Source organism: Petaurus breviceps, unplaced genomic scaffold, assembly GCF_028583685.1.
Source record: "Petaurus breviceps papuanus isolate PSGF00001 unplaced genomic scaffold, PetGlider_PUasm1.0 90808, whole genome shotgun sequence".
In the NCBI taxonomy this organism is placed as follows: Eukaryota; Metazoa; Chordata; class Mammalia; order Diprotodontia; family Petauridae; genus Petaurus; species Petaurus breviceps.
In genome coordinates this window covers 13,110,654-13,133,248 of record NW_027187349.1, presented here as the reverse complement: position 1 = coordinate 13,133,248, position 22,595 = coordinate 13,110,654, and the positions used below count along the sequence as shown (strand labels likewise).

Genomic DNA, 22,595 nt, shown 5'->3' with positions numbered 1-22,595 from the left:
CAGTTTACTTTTTTTTTTTTTTTTTTTAGCAATTGGGGTTAAGTAACTTGCTCAGGGTTACACGGCCAGTTATTTCTGGGTGTGGTGCTAAATATCTGAGCCTGGATTCGATCCCCAGGTCATCCCGACACTGGGGGCCGGTGCTCTTACTCCCTGAGCCACCTGGTCGCCCCTAAGCAATTGGGGTTAAGTAACTTGCTGAAGGTTACAAGGCCAGGTGTTGCTGGGTGGGTGCTAAGTGTCTGAGCCTGGATTCGATCCCCCAAGTCATTCTGACACTGGGGCCGGTGCTCTTACTCGCTGTGCTACCTGGCCGCCCCCAGTTTACTCATTTTTAAAATGGAAATTTACCTACTGGGCAGTTAGGTGGCGCAGTGAATAGAGCACTGGCCCTGGAGTCAGGAGGACCTTAGTTCAAATCTAGCCTCAGACACTTAACACTTACTAGCTGTTATGACCTTGGTCAAGTCACTTAATCCCAACTGCCCTAGCTTCCCCCCTCCAAAAAAAAAAAAGGAAAAAGAAAAAAAGAAATTTGCCCATGGTACTTATACCACAGAGTTGTTGTGAGGACTAAATGAAATTAAACTACATAGAATGCTTTTTATACACAAATGTTAGTGATTGTGTGGCAGCACTTGTTCTACATCAAAATGCTGAAAGGACTGTTCTGGGAATATAAACTCTAAACAGAATCTGAATCTAATAAAATACGACACTTAAATATATACAAAGTTTATTAAAAATAGGTTGCAAGTGAAATACAGTAGAAATGGGAAACTACAGCAGTTTTGATGCTTTTTTTTCATGATAATGCATAAACAATGATGAAAAGCACTTTTACAGTCACATTTTATTTAAATGCCCAATGATGGCCAAATTCACTTTTGAATAAACCACTTATAGTTTCTAGATACAAACATACTTACATATAATTTTATTATTATAGTATGTATAAACATACATTTCTAAGGTGGTTTTGTTGTTATTTTCACTAATCTTGTTTTAGGTACTGGGAGGAAAAACATTAATTCATCCATAGCATTAAATTTTTCCTTAAAGAAAAGTGCTGAATTTTTAGTCACTGTTAGGCTGCTAGTGTTCTCAAGATATTTGGGAGGGGCTTTGCTTTTCCTGATTTTTCAGACAGGATAAGCATGCAAATCCTTCATAAACACTTTGAACCAGTTTACTTTCTTACTTCATACTGAACAGTTGAAATGGCAAAAGCACACTTTAAAATAAGAAACTGGAAGATGTAAAAAATATTTACACCCAAATTTTTCATTCATTTTCATTTATCATACAACTCTTATTAAAAGTGATTTATTTTCTAAGGCAGTGAAAATCTCTACCCTTTAAATATGGAAGTGTGCATTTCCCCCTAATATATATTTATAAGAGAACAATATGGTACAGAAAAATCATATAAAACCCACAATAGGGTTTTGTCATATAGAAAATTTGTTTGGAATCACAATATATATCATTTTAACATCACACATTGAAAAAACAAACTCCTTATCCCCAACATCAGCCATATATCCCACAGCTGAAGAAATGACAGTGATAAAATACAATAACAATTTAAAATTAAATAAGGCTATCATAGTGTGAAAAAATAGCTTGAACTGCCAAAATCTGTCTTATTTTTGTTTTTTATAGTACATAAAATTATGTAATAAGATACTACAGGTGCTAAACATGAAGACAATTTACTTTTCTTCCTTCTCAGTATATGTGACAGTATTTTAGAAACACAAAATAAATTCATTTCATTTACCTAATTTTTACTCTTCCAACAATAGTTGATGTTTGAAATTTTTCATTTTAATCTTCCCTTCTTCTCATTCACTTTATTCTTAGCCATAGGAAGCACACTGATGTTTGTCATCTATTATGTATCCCGTGGAACATTCACTCAACTTAAAAAAAATTTTGGTGCTAAGCTAGGAGAAAATACCATGAGAGCAACTTACTATCTCTTGCTTCTTATTCCAAAAGTATTCTGACATTAAAAAAAAATAAATAAAGCTAAAAAGAAAATATTCCAAGTGACTTATTTCCACAACTTTTTTCTGGATTTTACTTGTAAATAAAATACTTTGTATACACCAGGGGACATTTGCTTTGACATAAGGTGGAATGATTTTCTCAGGTGTGCATTCATTTTGCTTAAAATAATTTTAAGTCAAAATTGCTTTATTTTAAATTACTATACAGAGAATAATGACTATGAAGGGCTAAGGCTGCCCTCGTTATGTCCTTTAGATACAACTAAGAGGATATGCTGGGTAGCAGCTCATATATAGCATGTGATATACATTAAACATTAGTATGTTATCTCTTCTGAGATAAAATCAAATCAGAGACAAATTTTGTAAAACAACATGTAAGTCTAAAGAAACAGTGCACAGAATTATTTGGGCAGTTCAAGCTATCTTCTCTCTCTCTGCTCAGCAGCTAAAACAAAATGTTGTGAAAGACCAAGAAAAAAAAAAAAACTTCTCTGACATATGCTACATGTTCAATTACAGAAGAGGGTAGGGTGAAGAATTATTCCCTCTTTAAAAAAGTTACCTTCATGTGATTCATATCATTAAAATATAATTTTACAGTGCTTTGATAGTATAAACCACAGGGTTCTTGGTAAATAATCAATCTTGCATGTATTGCAACATCTCTAATCCTCAATTAACAGTTTAAGAAACAGAGGAATCACAAAATTAATTTACAAAAAACAATACTCCTCTCCTTCCTCTTTTGTCCTCCTTCCCATTCCTGTAAATTCTGTATATTTGGAGAACTTCCAGCTAAATCCAATAAGGTGCCTGCCTCCCCCCTCTCTCCTTTCCTCTTCTTTTATTTTGTATTCAGTTCATTTTCCAGTTCTGTTAATTTCCTAGAAGCCTTTACTTTATTGGATACATCTTGGCCCTGAGAAAAAAGACGCTGACGCTCCTTGAATGTCAAATTTTCAGGGGCTCCAGACACTCCAGGTAAATCTGCATCTTGGCTAAAAAAGAAGAAAAATAATATTAAGCCTCAGGCACCACTTATCAAAATGATTCAGTTCTTAATACTGCTGTTAATAATTTAAATTCTGGTAGACCAAGTAGAATTTCAAGGAGGCAGTATTTTGATTTTTATTGCAAAGTAAATTTTAGCTTTTAAGTGGGGAAATGATCCTAATAAAGACTGTTTAGCTTGTATTTAAGCACACAAAAAAGAAAAAAAGACAGAAGGATGATTATATCTTATTGTATTACTTTTTCACTCCAGTCTGAAGGTAAATTTGAACTACATGTGGAATTATTCTTCAAATAAGTAAAATAACTAATTTTTAACAACTATGTAAACTCTGCAAGGTTAAGAGGCTTCACTGACACTATATATTAGACATGACTTATAACATCCCAAATGACCTTTGAGTGAATTTCTAAGAAACCCCCTTCCCTCTAAGGATACGATCTATGATTTTTCCCTGATTAAATCTAGGAACAGCCATCTTGCCCATTGGTATGCTTAAAAGAGCATGGATTTAAGGAGAAAATATTATTCCAGATCTGTGAAAGCCCTGCAGAACCTGTTCCCTTCCTATCTTTGCAGTGTCCTTAGAACTTACTCTTACCTCCACATACTCTGCCATGTGGGGATGCTGGCCTCCTTCCTTGCTGCTTCTTGCTAAAGGACACCCCATTTTCCAGACCCTGAGCATTTCCATTGTCTGTTCCTCATGCTCTCTCCCTCCTCCTCTCCACAGCCTGGCTGACAAGGTCTTACTTTCTCCAAGAAGCCTTTCCCTGTCTTCCTTAATCCTAATTGTTCTCCCCTGAGTCTATCCCCAATTCAACCTGTCCATAGCTTCTTTGAACACAATTACTCACATACTGTCTGTCCCATTTGACTGTGAATTCCTTGAGAGTTGGGGGGCTGTTGTTACCTTTCTTTGCATTCCCACTTAATTGAGCCTCATGTCTGGCACATAAATAGGCACTTAACAAATGCCAGTTGTCTAAGTTTCTCTGACAATGATATTAATGCTACCTGTTTTTCTTCTGTTAAACACCAGGGGCAATCTGATCTGGATGATAACTAGTTACTGTCCTCCAGAGTAAATGGAGAGAACTACTATTGTCTACTTAATTTCTTAGTTCTGTCTCGGGGGTCTGATGTGAGAATTTGTCTACAGTTACTTGTAAATATTGCCTAAGTCAACATATGATTTAAGAAAAGATTTATATGAATAAAACAAAAGTACAAAAGAAAAATTCTGTGATATAACAATACATACACAAAAGGCAATATCCATTTGATAACAGAATCAATGGTCTATCTTAAATTTCAGTCAGTCAGCTTTACAAAAATGGAGGGAGAGAATTTCAAGGACATACTCAATGTCACAGAAGTTTCCTTTTTGGAAAAACTGTAACACTACACCTACCTTTTAGATCGTTTCTCCCTTGGATCCCTATAAACCTCATGGACACCAACAACTGCTCCAGTAGATCCAGTGTAAGAGTTTGGTCCTTTTGCAAATGAACACAAAGAGAGATAAATAAACACGTATATGGCAGGGTTAGGAAATAGATACTATTGCCAAAAAACGAATTTTTATAATAAAGATGCAATGCTTCAGAAATAACCAGATCTTGGAATCACTGAACAGAAAGGGGCCCATCTGAATAATCCAATGAACATGATAGGTGAATTTACACATTCTGGTGATGTAAACAATCCAAGTACTCTACCCAAAAAGTTCTCCTAAAAATTAATTTTGGATATTTGTGAGAAACAACCTTATGTATTTATTATCATTGTGGTATTAAGTGCAGACCACCAAAGTTCTTAATAGTTATACTTATAAAGGGCTTTGAGTGCTTCAGTTAAAGGAATATATATATGCATATGAATATTATCCACTCTATACATACACATATGTAAACTAAATAAAAATTGACATGTGACTTTCCCTAAAAGTTATTTAATTGGAAATCCACAAAAGCTAACAGAAATGTCTCTGACTGACATGAACTTTCTTCTTAAGTATCTAGCCATAGGTTATAAAAAAAAAACCCTTTTAAAATACTGTGACCTCAAATTTCTCATTTCACAACATTACAAGTATGTTTTAAAGGACACTTAATAACAGTGACCTTATAAAGAACTTTTATACAAAATTAACTAGGTTACATGTGTTATGTATGTGCGTGTATATGTATATATAATGCATCTGTGTGTGTGCATCCCAACAAAAATATTAATACCAGAACTACATCAAGAAAACAATGGCAAGGCAAAATAATGCCCCTGCATGACTGACCCAGCATTAACCATAAAGGGCATGAAATATCAGATAAATGTCACCAAATTTTTTCTCGTTTTTGTCAATTAAATGTACCACCGCTTGGATGTGTTTTGCAAACAACAGAGAAATATATGTATTGCCTACTTAAAAAAAAAAAAAGCCTAGTTTGCCAGAATGTTCATTGGTTATCCTTATGTATCCTAATGTATTGTGAGAGGGAAAGATTCAGTTCTTCCGTCATCACCAGTTTTTCAGCACTGCATCTTCATTTCTGATTTAGTTCAGTTCACTTAGAATTACTGGGTAGCAAAACCATCCTCATCAAAGACCCAAAAGACTAAACACTGACTCAATTCAATTTGAAATATTATTTTAAAACCAATTGAGGTTAGATATCTCACATTTCAACAAATGGTTAGGAATACCATGCCAATGTCACCTTTCCAATTTGTTTCAACTAAGTAACTTCTTTTTCAGAATATTGTGTTGTATCTTGTGAGCCTTGATTGATTGAGAAGCAATGTTGGTTTCTTCCACTGAAATAAATGCTAATTTTTCAATACTTTCAGTTTCCATGTTAATAACAACACATTTCATGGTCTAAGGTGAATATACAAAGTGATTCTGTATTTGGCACAAATCAATTTATAGAGCTAATAATCATAGTTAATAAAATCAGAAGTTAAGTTCTCAGTTGTTATGTTGGAAACCCCCCTTTTACATCATGATTCTACAAACTATCCAGTGGAAGGAACTGAGTGCAAGCAGCAGAAGCATGCATTGGCAAAGTGAGCTCAAATAACACAAGACAGCTGCAGAGATCTGAAACATGACAACATTAGTGAGATGGAGAGGTGACAAGGTGGGCGCACAAGGCGTTCTGCCATTGGGGCGAGCGACTGTACTTTACGAAGGGAGTCTTCGGAGAAGCTCGAGCAATCGGATGCAGGACATAACCTGCACCTAAGTGATATTTTAAGTGTGAAATAAAATAAGGATTAGTGGTATGACTAAAAGCTAAGAGGATTAAACGGAGAAATTTAACTACAATATTCCTTAAGTGGTACCAAAACTTCAAATTAATGTGTGGCGTTAATAAAATAGTCACAATTTTGTTTGTAATTTGATGAATCTAGTATTGTTATTTAAAATATTGTTTGTGCATGTCTCTATATATATAATGTGTGGGTATATATGGATATATGTGTGTATGTATAGAATAATATATGTATGTTAAGAACTTCAAAAATCCACAAGATTTATTTTAAATACTCAAAATACCTGAAAATCAATGTTGATTACATATTGAATCCTCAAGTGGGATCCAAGTACTAATCTGAAAAACTGAGGATGAATTTGTCCAAGACTGATTTACATTCATAGAAGCCATAGTTACAGTGAATTAAATGAACTATGTCTGAGGTAATTTAAAACAGAAATATATTTCTTAATTTTGAAGTTAAGTATCTGGCTTCATATTGGGTCCCAATGCATTATGCTATTCAGAAAAATCTCATAAAATTTACTGAATACATGAAAAATTCTTTATATCTAAGAAAATTTATCATCAGAATCCCAATTTCCTTTAGGTAGTAAAACCAGATTTAACAGCTAATGTCTGAATCCTTCAGATTGAAGCTCTATTTTGAATACAAAACACTTAAAATTTTCCTCTATACTCTGTACTTGTGTGTGTGAGAGCTTCCAAGTCTTGGTACAGTCAGAAGTATCGTAGTGATCTACAATCAACTACAAGTGTTATAATAAATGCAACTACGTCTCTAGTAAGATCTTGTGATTACTGCGGCCATGTACTAAGAATAAAAAGATTCGAATCAGAAAAGAGGTAAGTTAGGGAAGAGATGAGTTGAAAGAAAAGCATTTCAATGAGGAATTGGTTTTCTGACCCCCATCATGAAGTGGCCTGCATTAATGTTGGGAAAGACTACCATTTACCTAGCTAATAAAGTGCTCTCTCCCTGTGCCGAGGAAATCCCAGGGCACTGTTTTATGCACCAGTTTTCAAAAGCATACAAGACTCACTTGTAGGCCAAATGCATCTGGCATTTCATCCAGAATGAAGAGTCCTTCTACCTTGAGTGAAGTAACGAAAAGCTTAATACAAATGTCTGCAATACTGGCAAACAGAAAGTGTATCTTTACATCACCAAGATGCATGAAAAAGGTCCTCATTTCACCAAATATCAAGACTATTTAAAGAGGTAGAGAATGAAAGCCAAGACCAACAGTACTTCAAACAGATTATGGAGTAATTGAGAAGGATTGATTGTTTTCATTTGATCAAAGATGTGAATTTCTAAAGTATAAAAGAAATTGGATAGAATTCAAACATTTATAAAAAGGAAAATTCACACAGACATTATTACATTTGAAGTTAGAGGGAGATCACCATGCTGACAGCTGTGATCAGGTGAAATCAAAATCACAAAATAAGTGATCACTATATCTACATAATCAAAGTGCAAAGTATGCAGAGAGATTCCAAATACGTAGAAAGGAAGATTTGGATTTTCAGTTTTGTTTCTTATCTCTACCTTTTGAGCTGCTGGGATGGTAGAAACTTGGTTTTTTTGGTGGGGGAGGGGGCTGGCCTGTTTTGTAAGCAGTACTGTTGGCATTGACCAAGGGTGGCTGGAATGAGTTGGAAAGATAGATGCCATCGGAGACTGGGCGCGGCTGACAGGAGGGCTGCTGTGGCTTAAGGGCGGCAGGAGGGAAGTCCCCATAAGATTTTCTTGTGCAGGAGTACTTATCCTGACCTGCTAGACTGGAGTTCTCCTCCTCCTCCTCCTCATCATCATTGTATGCAACAAACTTGGCAGTATATACCGTGTCAGGGGAGAGGACCTGTGTTTTGAGGTAAGAGGTGTTTCGTTGAGGTGGGGGAGGAGGAGCATTAGATGAAAGGGGTGGGGATGGGAGTTCATAGTCCCGTGGAAGTGGTGGTCTGTACAGACCAGGCTCATCAGGCTCCAGCAGCCTCCGTTCCGCCTCGTCATGCTGTCGGCGCCTTTCAGCTTCCAAACGGTTGTAATACCCTTCCTCCTGTCGCCTCTGTAGGCGGGAATAAACAAAGGTGAAAAGATCAGACAAGGAAGAAACAGGAAGCAGACCCAACTATGGCCTCATGGGGGATTTTCTAAACCATCCAAACCCATTCTACAACCAAGCTGAATCCATTTAGTAATGTAAAACACCACATCAATTATAAAAATGTTCAGATCATCCTGGAGATCTTGTTCTCTGAAATATAACAGAGCTTCTGCATTTCTGGTTTATTTATAATCCTGCCTAAAATGATGGGGAGGATTGGAAGACCCATCACAGTCACATCTATTATTACTCCATCACTTTTGTTTTTCTATTCATTTGCAAGAGACCATTTCTAACTAAAGCACAAACATCAATTAACTTACCTGCTGTTGTAAATACTTAAAAAACAAACAAACAAAACAAACCCAAACAACCTAGGGGAAAAAAGCCTATAAATAGGCTATATATAGTTAGGTTTCTAACAAATGTCATTTTAGAAAGTATTGACTTCTAAGCTATTTTTATAAGATATTTTCCATGAAGCTCAAGTAAATTCAGAATAATAACTATTCTTTGGAAATACATTTCTTAAAAGTTAATCATCTAGCTTACCTCCTGTTTTTCAAAGGGTACTTAATAGAAAAATGTGAATTGAGAAAGGCATAATTTCCCCCAATTAAGCAGCACATGCTTTCCACAGCTCTTAATTCATATTTCAAAACTTAACACACTCCCTAATAGACAGACAATGAAAGTTAGGCATTAATAGCAACAGGAACAAGAAATTTGAATATGTTGACACACATGATACATTTTTATGACATACATCTGCACAGACTGTAATTGACAGTGTGTGTTAATGAAATTAGCTATTTTCACAATTAAAATTATAATAGAATATTTTCTTAAAGATCAACAAAAGCTTCAAAGAAGGACAAGTGAAGGTGAAATAGGGAAAGCATGTTTAGATTATTTTTGAAACAAAAGTTGTATCCTTAGCTTGAAAAACTTTTCAGTATTAAATATTGGAAAAACAAACACTTTCCAAACTCATTTTTACCAAAGACTCCTAAGTTTTGGGGTTCCTTTGGCATGAGAATAAAATTTATAGCTCCAATTTTCATTTTTTTTTGCCTGTTTCTTCTCCTTTCATGGCATGAAAAAAATGCTTCAATTTCTAAATATCTTTTAAGTTCTGTATAGATTATCTGTCAATCTCTGATGTTCCCTTTAATACAACATCTTCTCCTCATTCGTATAAGCAATGGTTATCTTCAGGAGCTATTCATGCTGAGGAAATAATGCAGCGAAGATATTTTATCTCTTCCTCATATGGCAAAATATTTCCAGAGAAATGAGCAAACTCTGTGTCATACTTCTCCATGTTAAGCAATCATTAAGGATTCTAGTAGGTCAGTTTGCTACCTGCCACCTCTGAAGGGAACTCAGGGAGTATTCACTAGCTGCCATCTTTAACTTAACCAAGAAATTCAGGTTCATTTCTAGCAAAATTCCAGACAGTTTTTGAGATACAGTATCTCACAAGCAGATATAATTGCATGACACAAAGAAACTTTATTCTAACCAACAAATAACAATCTTCTTCTATAACAAAGCAAAGCCATTGATTTTGGACAACCTCAGTATGACATACTTCCAACTCCCGGTTTCACTGAACCATCATCAAATATAGCAGTAGTTGCTAAAATACAATTGCAGTCAACATATTTAGGAAAGTTTGAGGATGCATATTCAAAAATCAAAGCCAAAGTCTTGCTCAACATAATTTGTCCTAATGATTACTTCTCTCTTCCTAATATTCTGATGCTAAAACTACAGACTATCATTTGGCAAATCTCTAGACTATTACAACTTTGTACCTAAAGCAGATGAAGCTCTTGGTAGTTGCACAGGTTTTACTGAAGCTTTTTTTTTTTGTCTTGAAGAATACAAGATAGTTGAATTAACACTGGACTGAAAAAGTTCAATCCTTAAAAACAGCCAAAAAAGGGAATTCCATGGATTAGTATAAGACCACAAAATATCCAGAGTGCTGACTGGTTCTGGTTTTGCAAGTCTTAATCCCTTTGGTCTGCAGTTCTTATAATGACCTTTAGTTTCCATTTACAAATGTAAATTGATTATAGTCAGAACTAGTCTTGAATGCTCAATCTCTTTTGAGACTATCCCACAAGCTGTTTGGATCCACTGCAAAGCATTTATCATTAATGTTAAGAGAGAGTAAAGGCCTATAACAGACATGAATCATCTATTTCAATATACAAGTATGGTTCCTTATGGTATTTTCTCCAACTCTTTTAAGTGAACGTTCCAACGATTTTATTTTTTCTGACTGCTTCACGTTTTAAGAGATTCCATTTTGACAAAATATTTCCTGAGAATTACTTTATTTTGTACTTCCTATTAATATACTTCATTGCACTAATGAAGAAATGGTGAATGATCATAGATATTGAGTTTTCCTCATATGAAGTTGTGAGAATCAGAGGCTTCTTAGAAGGAAAGAGACAAAGAAAACAGCTTTTCCAAAATCACATACAGCAACAAGCAGTGATCTCAGAACAAACCAAACAGTGCAAAACGTGGTGGGGTTAGAACTCCTCTTACATCAAAGGGCCTCAGCAAAAGGAAGAGATACTTAATATTTTAATATTAAGCTCACTCATAAAAGCACAAAATGCAAAGAAACCAAGATCTGGACAATGTAAAATTCCCATTTCCTTAGAATATCTGCTAAAATTCTTTACTACTTCAAAATGTAATTCAAAGGAAATGGTTTCCTTGAGTGAAACAGCTAACATTTGAAAATCAACAAATATTTTTTCTGAGCAGGTTAACATTCTAAAATTAAATCTTCCTCTTTGAATTTTCTGTAAGTCATTGTTCTGTTTTGAATAGAATAAGATCTCCAGCATTAATTGGAACTGAGTTAACTTAAGTAAATTAAACTTTTTCATGTTCAATAAATTAAAATGAACAAATATCACCATAACAACAACATGCTACTAGTGACAGATATGGGTCATAAGCCCAGGTTAAATGGATTCTTTAGAGACAGAGGCCCCTTGCTGAACAGATCAAGTATTGGAGTTCAAGTGCTTGAGAGAGATAAAGGAGCTTGGAGACAAAGTTCAGAAGAGAGGTAGGTGGAGCCAGACTGGGTTAAAGTTTTTGGTCCAATAATAAAAGTTGGGGATCCAGGCCCTGTTTTTGCCATGTGCATCTTAGGGATATGTAATTTCTATCTCCCTGTGCCCAAGCCAAACATTTATGTTTGGGCTAAGTTGATAATTTCTAGCCGCCCTCAGAGGACCATAACCTTTTCTTCAGCATCTCGCTTTGCTCGCTCCTCCTCTTGGCGCCGACGATCTTCTTCCTGTCTGGCCCTGTCTTCTGCTTCCCGTTTACGTATCTCTTCTAATTGTTGTTGCCGTCTGCGTTCTTCATCCTGTAACTAACAAAGATTTGACTTTAATTTGTGTGAAAACAACTGCTTCAGGACAAGATACAAGAAGCCCATAATTGAGACATATCACATATACACACAAAAGTGGGAAAACAGCATACCAGATTAAAATCAGTGAGGCAGGAGAGCAGCAGTAAATAATTTTAGATAATTTCAAATAATACCTGAAATTTTATTCTCATTATCACAAATTTTCTTGCATATAATTCTGCCAATAGAAAAATCAACAGCAGTGAGAAAATTAAAAAAAAGTTCATATAACATTAAATGAATACTCAAGAGGTTAAAAAGTGACTTCCCTAAGCTCACATGAAGTTGGGTATTATTGAGCTTAGATAGAAAAACAAGCTGCATGACTTCTACTCTAATGCTCTAAATAATGATGCTCTTTGGCATCTCATTACTGAATACAGGGTGTCTCAAAATCTTTTGGGACACCTCAGTTATTTTTATTCATTAAGATATTATGCAAGAACCTAAAAATAGACTGTAAAAATTTTAAGTGGTACAGTATACCAGAAGAAGACGACCAACAACAAAATTTAGAATAAGAAGTCTTTGTGATCTAAGCCTTACCCCTTCCTAGGCGTGTGACCATGGACAACTCATGTGGCCTCTCTGGGTCCACTTTCTTCTCTGTAAAGTGAGGGAATTGGACTAAATGATTTCTAAGGTCCCTTTTATCTTTATGATCTTAGGATAACTTTCTCTCTCTCTCTTTCCAAGCTTCCAATCACATAAAATATATTTTAAAAGTCTAATTAAGCACACTAAAAACTCAAAATATGATGGTAAATCAAATAGACTTTTTTCCTTTCTACTACATTTAAACACTTTAAAATACTTCTTTTCTCAAATGGTAAACTGGTTTATATTGAGATCCAAATAAATTAAGACAAATGTGAATATAGCTGTCCTTCACTATGGAATGCATGCATTTTCATAAAGTGTGACAGAGAATTTCCCATAAATCAAATCTGGTTTCCCCAATGATCTCCATTCTTTTCCAGCTTTGTGATCACACCCTTGCCACAGGTGTCTTTTTTTTTTTTTTAAAGCAATCAGGGTTAAGTAACTTGCTCAAGGTTACACAGCCAGTTATTTCTGGGTGTGGTGCTAAGTATCTGAGCCCGGATTTGATCCCCAGGTCATCCCGACACTGGAGCCGGTTGCTCTCTTACTCGCTGAGCCACCTGGCCACCCCCAAAGGTGTCTTTTTAATACTAATTTAATACCATATAAATTTCAGTCTTCTGTCATACTCTTCAGAAGAAATTTTGAAAGAATTTTGGTCCTTTCTCTTTAGAGATTAGCCTAGACATAGCCAACAGATGACTTAATTCAAGATTACACTTCCTTGAGGCTTCAGGATATATAAAAGAAATTAATTTTGTACTATATTATACACACACACACACACACACACATATATATATACATACGCATATATATACATACATATTTTATACACACACACACTCTATGTGTATATATAGTTAGTTTAAAATGATGCCAATATTTATAGGATAATCTACAAGTTAAAGAGACCTTTCAAGCTCATCCAGTCCAAATCTTTTTACAAGCTAGGGACACTGAGTCCCAGAGAGGTAAAGATACACAAACCTACTCTCATTTTTGCAACAAGTTTGCAGATATAGTTAAGATATGATTAATTCAACTTTGTTATTAAACTTGACATGTGGTATCTGACCACTTGGTTCTGTTACGCTAAAATATACAAAGGAATGTTCAAATATTGCTCAATTATTAGAGTATAGAAACAAACAGCAAGAAGAAAAATATTTTCATTTTAATTTCAACAGACTGAAGGAATTTAAAAAGATGTAAAGTTATTAGTATTAAAGTGAATAAACTACTGGTTTAACAGTCCTTTTAATGGTACTGAGGTTTTGGTATTTAATGAAACACTATAATGCTAAAACTGCCATTAAATTATTAGTTATTAATAAAAAAATTTTAAATTTCAACTTCTAGATATATATTATGAGTGGAAAAAATCTTCATACTTTACTGGGATCTGGCTGAAAATACTTTTAAAAGGAGAATAATAAATTAATTTCTAACATAACACTTTTTACATTTTAATTCTCTAGCAGATCATGGTGATGTGGAAGTTTCCATCAATGATGCAGATTAAAACCTATCTACCCCTACATATTATGTGTGACACTTTCCATTTCTTCCCCAAAAATTCAACACAGGGGCATTCAACCAAAATGTTGAAGCCATTCGTCAAATGCCCTTTAATATCAGCACCACCTCCTTTTAATATCAGCAATAATAAAAACAGTATTATTGAAAACACTGAATTAAATGATGATGACTTTTCCTAATCCCAGACAAAAATGAGTATCAAAGAGAGTAGATGACAATAGTTCATGCTCCGGTGTTCTCTAAACACGGACCTGAAAAGTATTAGAAAAACAGACTTTTCAGTTCTTACAACGTGAATCTATGATTAAGCACTGTTAAAAACTTAAGAGGACAGAATGATTAGTAACCTTGGTCTTTGGGACTGAAGTAGATAAGTTTCTCTATCAAAAAGGATAGGTGAATATGATAACTTTTATGAGGAACTTTGTCTTTCAAGAAAACAGTATGGAAACCCTAATTAAAAGAAAACTGCTACATCAGTTACTAATGGTATTAAAAATGTAGGAAAAAGAGGGAATTTTTATGAGAAAGATGAAAATAAGGAGTCCATTATAAAAATATTATTATAACTGTTTCTATGAGAATATCTGAAGATATTATATGACCAAGTTCCTTTTTAAAATCATAATTAACTTTTCACTGAAGAATAAGTCATATTGATAATTTGGTTCTGAAAGCATATTCTTTGCCATCTAAGCATTCTCTAGGTGATATACCATGAAAAACAATTTATTTAGCTCAAAAATATACATATCTGTTGACACTGGCCTTGAATATTCAAAACAAAACAAAAAAAGGTCATTTGATTGTTGGCACAGGCAGGTAAGGAGAAGAGAAGATGAAGGGTCCTATGATTTCATTAGTATAGTGAATTCCCAGTGCAGAGACTCCTTCTGCCAAAGCACATTAGGAAATTGCCTACAAATTATAGTCTTGTTGATTTTGTGGGGCACTGAGAAGCTAAGTCACTTCTTGGTTATAATGGGCAAATTCTTTTTGTAAGAAACGAACTATTTATTTAGATTGAAGACCTCAAAAATACTGTCTCTTACATGAGTGGTGTCAAATTCCAATAGAAACAAGGACCACTAAAACATACCTAAAGATCCTTGTGGGCTGCAGCATGACTTAGAAACCCACACATTAACATTATCTATGTTCTATTGCATTGTAATTTATTTTGCTAAATATTTTCCAATTACATTTTAATATGGATCAGCTCACATTCAGGAGTGCTGCTTTGTATTACTTCTAAGCTTTCAAGTTGGAAGGAAGTGGAGAGAAGACAAGGCTTCCTTTTTTTCCATGTGAATAATGGCGTCTCAGATTTTTAAGAGACTAATACTTATTTTGTCATAAGCGACACATTAATTATGAGATACAGATCTTCAGTACATTGGGCTAGGTAGTATTATTGTTCTCTCCTTAACCCAAGATAGCCAAGATGGAAGAAACTGGCCAACAGCACTAATCTTGAATATTGTATCACTATGAGGAAATATAATTTTTTTCTTATGATCTGGCTATAGAAAAGCCTCAACTACTATTAAGCAAGACTATGTATTTAAAATGGTAAATTATTTGTGTAACTTACTGTTATTTTTTAAGCAGTTTATTATTCGTGGATTTATCCTCCATTTAAGAGAGTTGGAAGTAATGAATTTTTCTATCAGAGTGCTCTTTGTTTGCTTCTCTTTTCCAACCAAATATTATTAATGCCTGAAAACATCATTTTCCTTCATTTTAATGTCATATTCAGGGTCATTTTTTTTTGGTAATGTGAAAAACGACAAAATTAGCTTCGGAAACCATCATAGTTTATAGAATACAAAGGTCAAGAGATAATTACGAAGCTATTTTTTAAAAGTAATTTCAAATTAAAAAAAAAGTTTTTGGTGCAAGAGCCACTGAAATAAACATAAAAAATATGAGTCACAAAATATTATCTATAGACTAGCACTGTCAATTTTTTTTCACAAATGATTTCCTAATTTTTTCTCACAACTAATTATTTCATAATAAAAAATAATTTTGTAATTCTCACAATGAGTATATATTTAAAATGGCACTGACAAATATTCACAAATAGGAAAATACTCGCTCTTATCCAATAGCCTTTAGTTTCTTCTAATTTTAAGGAGTCTGTAGTAGGCATCTCAATTTCTTGTACTCCATTCAGTAATGATTAAAGTAAACAGTTAAGATAAAGTGATCCTACTGAAGATACTTTCTTTTTGCCTTTACAATCCTGTATTTATTCTTACCCTAAAACATACTACCATGCCCCTTTTAGAAAATTAAAAAAACTTTCCTTAGAAAACTTAATACCTCTTGATTTATCCTAAATGCCCAAAGGAAAACTTGGCATAGTGCATGCAATTGAATTTCATGTTTACAGTTGAATGATACCCAAGTATCTATCTTTCAACTTAAGCTGCCTAATATTTGTAAGAGATATCCAGTATCAAATTTCCTACATCATTCTTAATAAGTTTAATAAGTTTAAGGCACAGAGAAAAAAGAAATATAATGAGAGAAATTACTTACAATATAAAGGATAAAAACAATAATGAAAAAAGACTTTAGACTGATCAGGCACATTAACATAATAACTAGCATAAATAACTAGACTTATGATTTTTAAATGGAACATATGAAAAGTTCCATGTTATCAAAATCAGTTTTATAACTGGTGTCATTTTGAAAACTACTTCAGAAATAGCTCCAAACTAATCCTACAGGGTCAATTAAGATTAAGAGGCAGTGTAGTATAGATACTGGATCAAGTCAGTCTTGGAGTTAGAAACATCCAGGTTCAAGTCCAGACTCTGGCACACGGTAAATCACTCAACATCCAAAATGCCAGCAAATCACAGATGTGGTTTAAAAATAACAACAAACAAAGAGGTTGAAATTAGCCTACACTAAATATCTGTATTATAGACAAATCAACCTCAGTCAAATCACTACTATTTATTCCTGTCTATATGAATAAATAACAGAATACTGACTTGACTGTGAAGAACAATTATTCTACTTTGTCATCACCCTCATTATCAAATCACTAACCATATCAAAGAGAGATGAACTAATTTATTCAGTCTTTTGGGGGCTGTGATTTGAATGGTACAGAAACTCCAGAAAAAGAAAAACCATTATTACCAATGGAGATAAACCCATTCACTACAACTGACTGCAACACAATGAGAAGTTAAGTGACTTGCCCAGGATACCTCAAGCCAGTATTGTTGTGGAAAGATAGGGACTAATGTGATTCTATTAGAACAGAGATCTTTTGGGTGAGGAAATTCCCTCTACCAATGCAAATCAACAGCTTCTATGCAACTCAGAATCCCTAAAAGAGATTTTTTTTGAGCACAGAGGGGCAAGTGACTAAGCCAGCATCAAACAGCCTATGTGTGTCAAAGATGGGACTTGAACCCAGGTCTTGCTCACTATAAGGCCAGCACTCAGCATTATACTATCATTAATGTTAATAGCAATTAACAATAACAGTCAGATTTTAAATAGCATGCTATGGTTTGCAAAGCAATTTACATTATCTCTATTGGACTGATCTGAGCTTTAGGATAACACAGTGAGATGCCCATTTTATAGACAAGGAAACTGGGGTATAGAAATGTTAGAATGCCTTGTTCAAGGTCACATGGTTAGCAACTGAGTGGGGGGGGGGATTTGAATACTGGGCTCTTTCAGTTTAAAACCTAGTACTCTCTTCAAAACAGTGCCTCAGATGATAGTATCTGCTAAATGGTAAACCAAGAAATTTTTCAGAGATATCAAAGCAATATCCAATGTTGATATCAAGATATACGAATACAAGCATTTCTTGACTTAAGAGCATATTTTGATTCCTGGAAAATGAGCCTTAAGTCAGTCATGTAAACTGAGGATTCATTATGATTTTTGTACCATAAAATGCTAACAGCCACTAAGCTATGTTGTACAATCATGTCTCAAAGAGCCCTATTCAAATACCGTGACTTTGTAAAACAGGTGTAGGAATATTATTACTATTATCTTTTACATCTATAGGTTTTCCTGCAAAAATAAATATATCTCAAAATATGAAATATAACTTTTTTCTATAAGAAATCTTATGGCTCATTCCCTTTTTCTTGACCTAGCTATTTCTTTGGTGTCAATATCATACTTCAATAAAACTTTCTTTTATCAGTCATGTGATGAATGACAGTGGCTTCTGGGCCAGCTTTTAAGCTTTATGAGTCAAGAAAGTCAACATTTGTGTGAGTGTGCATGTGTTTTCACTAACTGGAAATAATATTCAAAAACACCTATTGTTAAAGAGGATAAGAGTGGCTGTCAATTACTGCACATTAATGAAATAAAAACTTCAAGTACCTAGATGGTTATTCAGTTCCATTCTAATCTTATCAAACTGCTTTGTAGACAATCTGTCAATACCACAATATAAATCACAGAAGTGAACCTGCACAAGAAAATCCCCTTGGACTCCTGGTGTTATTTACTTGCTCATATCACACCCCAAGGTCAGCATTTATTGAATCTCTCCTCTGGACTGGGTGTAGCACTAGGCACCTGCTGCCTACCCCAACTCTCTTAAAGGAGTTCACTTACATTCTATCAAACATGCAAGAGAATAAAGTCAATTCCTTGAAAATGCCTTTTAAAAATCTTTTGTAATCTTGCCTTCTCACCTTTCCATTCTCCTTTACAGGATCCTGCTCTCTGTGTGCTCCGCTTGGGCCTCCTTGCTGTTTCCCTCACATCTTCTAGCTGTATGTTCACTGGCTGCTGTCCATCCCTCCCTCCTCACGTTTACCTTCTGGTTTCCTTCAAGTTTCAGATAAAATCCAGTGTTCTGCAAGACATCTTCCTAAGCCCTGTTTAATTCTACTGCCTTTCCTCTTAGTTCTAGTGCCTTCCTTGTGATGATGTCCAGTTTATACATGGTTGTTTCCATGTTGTCTTTCACATTAGAATGTGAGGTCCTTGAGGGCAGGGAATGTTTCAGCCTTTGCTTATACCCTAAGTGCATAGAGTAGTATCATACCTGGCACATAGATGGAATTTAATTAATGATTGTTGACTTAATTTTTATTGAGAAAGAAAGCTATGGAATGCTTGGAATATCTGGTGATACAAAGTAACCATAAGGGGCAGCCACATCCAGGTGGCACAGTGAGTAAGAGCGCTGGCCCCAGTGTTGGCACGGGATAGGTTCCAGCCTCAGATACTTGGCACCCACACAAAATAACTGGCCTTGTAACCTTGAGCAAGTTACTTAACCCCAATTGCTTTAAAAAAAAAAAAAGTAACCATAAAAAGAACTCAAAATAAGGAATACTGCATTCTGAGGTGTTTTTAAAAGGGGTTTTTTTTGGTAACTTCTAAACACAAGTCCAGTTACTACCAGTAATATTTCATGAAATCTTTAAAAACTGTACACTAGAAAAAAATTAGGTTCGGCTATTTAACTTATATTTTGAAAAATTACTATTCATTAGATATTTTTAAAGCTTTTAAAGGCCAGAGTTATTTTTATATGGTCTTAGAGCGTGAGTTCCCTAGAATGTTAACATATAAGGCATTTCTAGGAAATATGCTTCCTAGAATATATTATATATTGAGCTGATATAACTTTAACACACAATTTTTCTCTGATTACAGTGAAAAGGGTGGGAGAGGTATTTCATGAAGGCAGACAAATTCCAGTATTATAAGCACCCCAGAAGGGAAAAAATGCTTCTTGAGGGCATGGACCATATTAAATTTGTATATGCATCCCCAGCCCCTAACACAAGCATCTAGCATGCAGCAAACACTTTAGCTGTGATACGAGAACTAGAAAGCAACAAAAGATGAGAAAACTGTTCTATGTTAGTTCCATGTGAGATTATGCTAGTCCCAAGTGAAGGTTAAAGAAGTGAGATATGTAATTTTCACTTAGCCAGATATTTACCAGAAAAAATTTATCAAAACCACTTGGTGATTTTTATCCCAACAGATAAAAAAGTCTCTACTTTGGATATGGGGACTATGATCCCTTTGCATAAAGATCTGAAAAAATAAAATTTTCAACAGGGTATGTGAAAGAGAGAAAACAGATTTTTGTTAACTGAAAAAAAGGAAATAAAAAAAAAATATGCTGTTGATGAGACTAAGGTTGATTGCCTCCCAGGGTTGTTGTGAGAGTATATCTGTAAAAGACCTTAGTATGGTAGTTGGAACATAGTAGGCTCTATATAAATGATGAGGATAATAAGGATGATGATGATGATGTCTACCTTAAAGAACTGATATATAAGCAGGTGCTAAACTAATTAGCTTAAAACAAAATTAGATAAAGAAGGGATTTATAAAAGCACACAGATAATTGGCTTAGCTGATAGAGCACTGGATCTGGAGCCAGAATAAGTTCAAACAGAGTTTAAAACCTTTACTAGCTTTCTCATCCTGGGCAAATCACTTAACCACTGTCTGCCTCAGTTTCCTCATCTGTAAAATGCACAGGGTTGTTATGAGGATCAAATGAGATAATATTTGTAATAAGCTTTGCAAACCTTTAAGTGATATATAAATGCTAGGTATTATTTTTAATTCATCAAAGCGAATTTCATTAACAAAAGGGTAATAATCTTCATGGAATCTCCAAAAACAAGGCCCAGAGTAAGAATTTTCTAATAGTTATCTACTACTGTAAAAGGGAGAAAGTGATTCCTCTCTTTTCCAGAAACAAGGAAGGATTGCTCAAAAGTAGCCATAATTATTCAGCTTGTATTGAATAGTATGAATGATACATGCCACATGATGATAAAATCTCATTTCTTTTTGCTTTGATTATTATACACATGCCAACAAAAGAGTTGGCTGATTGCTAATTTAGTTTGTGAGATAGCTTGAAAGCCTGAAAGCCTGGACAGCATATATTTTTCTAATATTTCTAATATTCCTAGCACTAAGCAGGTATAATGATTTATATCAGTTTCCTGAGTTTTATTAGTGTTCAATTCATTAACATTTTTTGAACATATCCTGTGTTCTAGGCATTATGTTAGGCAGTAGGGGTAAGAGGAAACTTAAAAAGTGCCTTCCCTCAAGTTCACATCCCACAAGAGGATAATAGCATGTACCCAGATATGTATGCACAAAATATTCACACAACTATTTTGGTAGAGAAAGACATCTGACAAGAAGTGGATGGAGGAGATCAGGAAAGGGCTCTTGTATTTAAGAGGTAGCTTCTGATTTGTACTTTGAAGGAAGCTAGGGATTCAGAGTAGAAAGAGCATTCCAGAGATAGTTCACATCTTTTCTTATGGCAACCTATCCAGTTAGTTGATTTCCAAAATATTAATAATATTTAAATGAACTGATAAAATTGTATTTCTGAATTTACAAAACTAAGAAGCAAATCCCAGGTCCATGGTAGTAATTCATGTCATCAAGACATAAGATAAACAATGAAATTTTATATCAACAAATAATCAGGTATTTGTTACAGATCATCAAAACTGGGGTTAAGATAGACAATTCAATTCAAGGATAAATAAATAAGTGATGATCTGATTATGGCTTCACTTCACTGATAGTTATTTAAAATAATTTAAAATTTCAAATTCTCAAATCCTAGGGGATAATACACCTATGCTAGTAAATTGCCTGCCTGGATAGAAACCCAATGATAAACCACGTTTCTTCAATGTTAATATTAAATTGATAGAAATACCAATCATTCAGTGTGACTATGGTGTCAGAATGGATTTTTTGTGAGAAAAATCAATAAAGTTACTATTTTTAGCCCACTTCATTTTTGACCTCAAAGCCATAAGACATTACTGAGGGAGAAAAACCCAACAAAATAAGTGAGCTTCATTAAGACCATGACACCCTATTGGTGGGCTAAAATATCTTAACTGACAAATTAGTTAAATTCAATTTCAGTTTTCTATAAAAACTCAGCAAGTTTCCTTATTTTAAATGTTTACTTTTCCCCATTTAAGATCTATTTCTAATTTTTAAAAAGGAAGTAGACAAATTTTCCATACTAAAAAGTTTTTCCCAAGTGTTCAGATTTTCTAAACCAATTCTAATAGTTGATGTAGAATAGCATTACATACAGCAAAAAAAGAAAAAAAAACAAATAAAAATCAAACACCATATAATTAAAACGGAAAACAATTCAAATCCACAAACAAAATATAATACTTTAAACAAAGCAAAGAGTAGCTAAATCTAAGGATATTTAAAATGCATGCTTCTAAGGGATTTACTGCTCTACATCCTGATCTAGGATACCTCCTAGAGAGTAAAAACAAAACACCCAATACACGATGGATCTACTTAAAAACATAAGACTACCATCACTAAAGAAAATCAAGACAGGAAAAAAAGTACTGAAGGGAAAGAAACAGGAACATACCAAATCTAGAACAGAGATTGCTGGCATAGCAGTCTGCTGCAGGTAATAGAGAGGGAAAAAAAAGAAAGATGAAGTGTGAAAAAAAAAAGTTAAGTTTAGACTCCTACTGTGCGCAAAGGCATTTTTGTTGATTTCTTAACTTCATC

The 22,595-nt window shown here is 34.3% G+C and overlaps 1 protein-coding gene across 21 annotated transcripts in view; it reads right to left on the bottom strand.

Annotated features, from left to right (window-relative positions):
• Positions 1 to 719: 719 nt before the first annotated feature.
• Positions 720 to 22,595, bottom strand: part of AFDN (afadin, adherens junction formation factor) — a 183,421-nt gene continuing 161,545 nt past the window's right edge. For 7 of the 21 annotated variants that reach the window (XM_069070432.1, XM_069070429.1, XM_069070434.1 and 4 more), the window contains 5 exons: positions 22,450 to 22,485; positions 11,703 to 11,837; positions 7,864 to 8,383; positions 4,445 to 4,529; positions 720 to 3,016 (listed from right to left, as the gene is read on the bottom strand). In XM_069070432.1, the coding sequence (XP_068926533.1) occupies positions 2,863 to 3,016; positions 4,445 to 4,529; positions 7,864 to 8,383; positions 11,703 to 11,837; positions 22,450 to 22,485 (930 nt within the window). In that variant the 3' untranslated portion in view covers positions 720 to 2,862. Of the gene's footprint in view, positions 3,017 to 4,444; positions 4,530 to 7,863; positions 8,384 to 9,921; positions 11,838 to 22,449; positions 22,486 to 22,595 lie in introns of those variants that run through there. The other 14 variants (XM_069070438.1, XM_069070451.1, XM_069070445.1 and 11 more) reach the window with 6 other exon arrangements.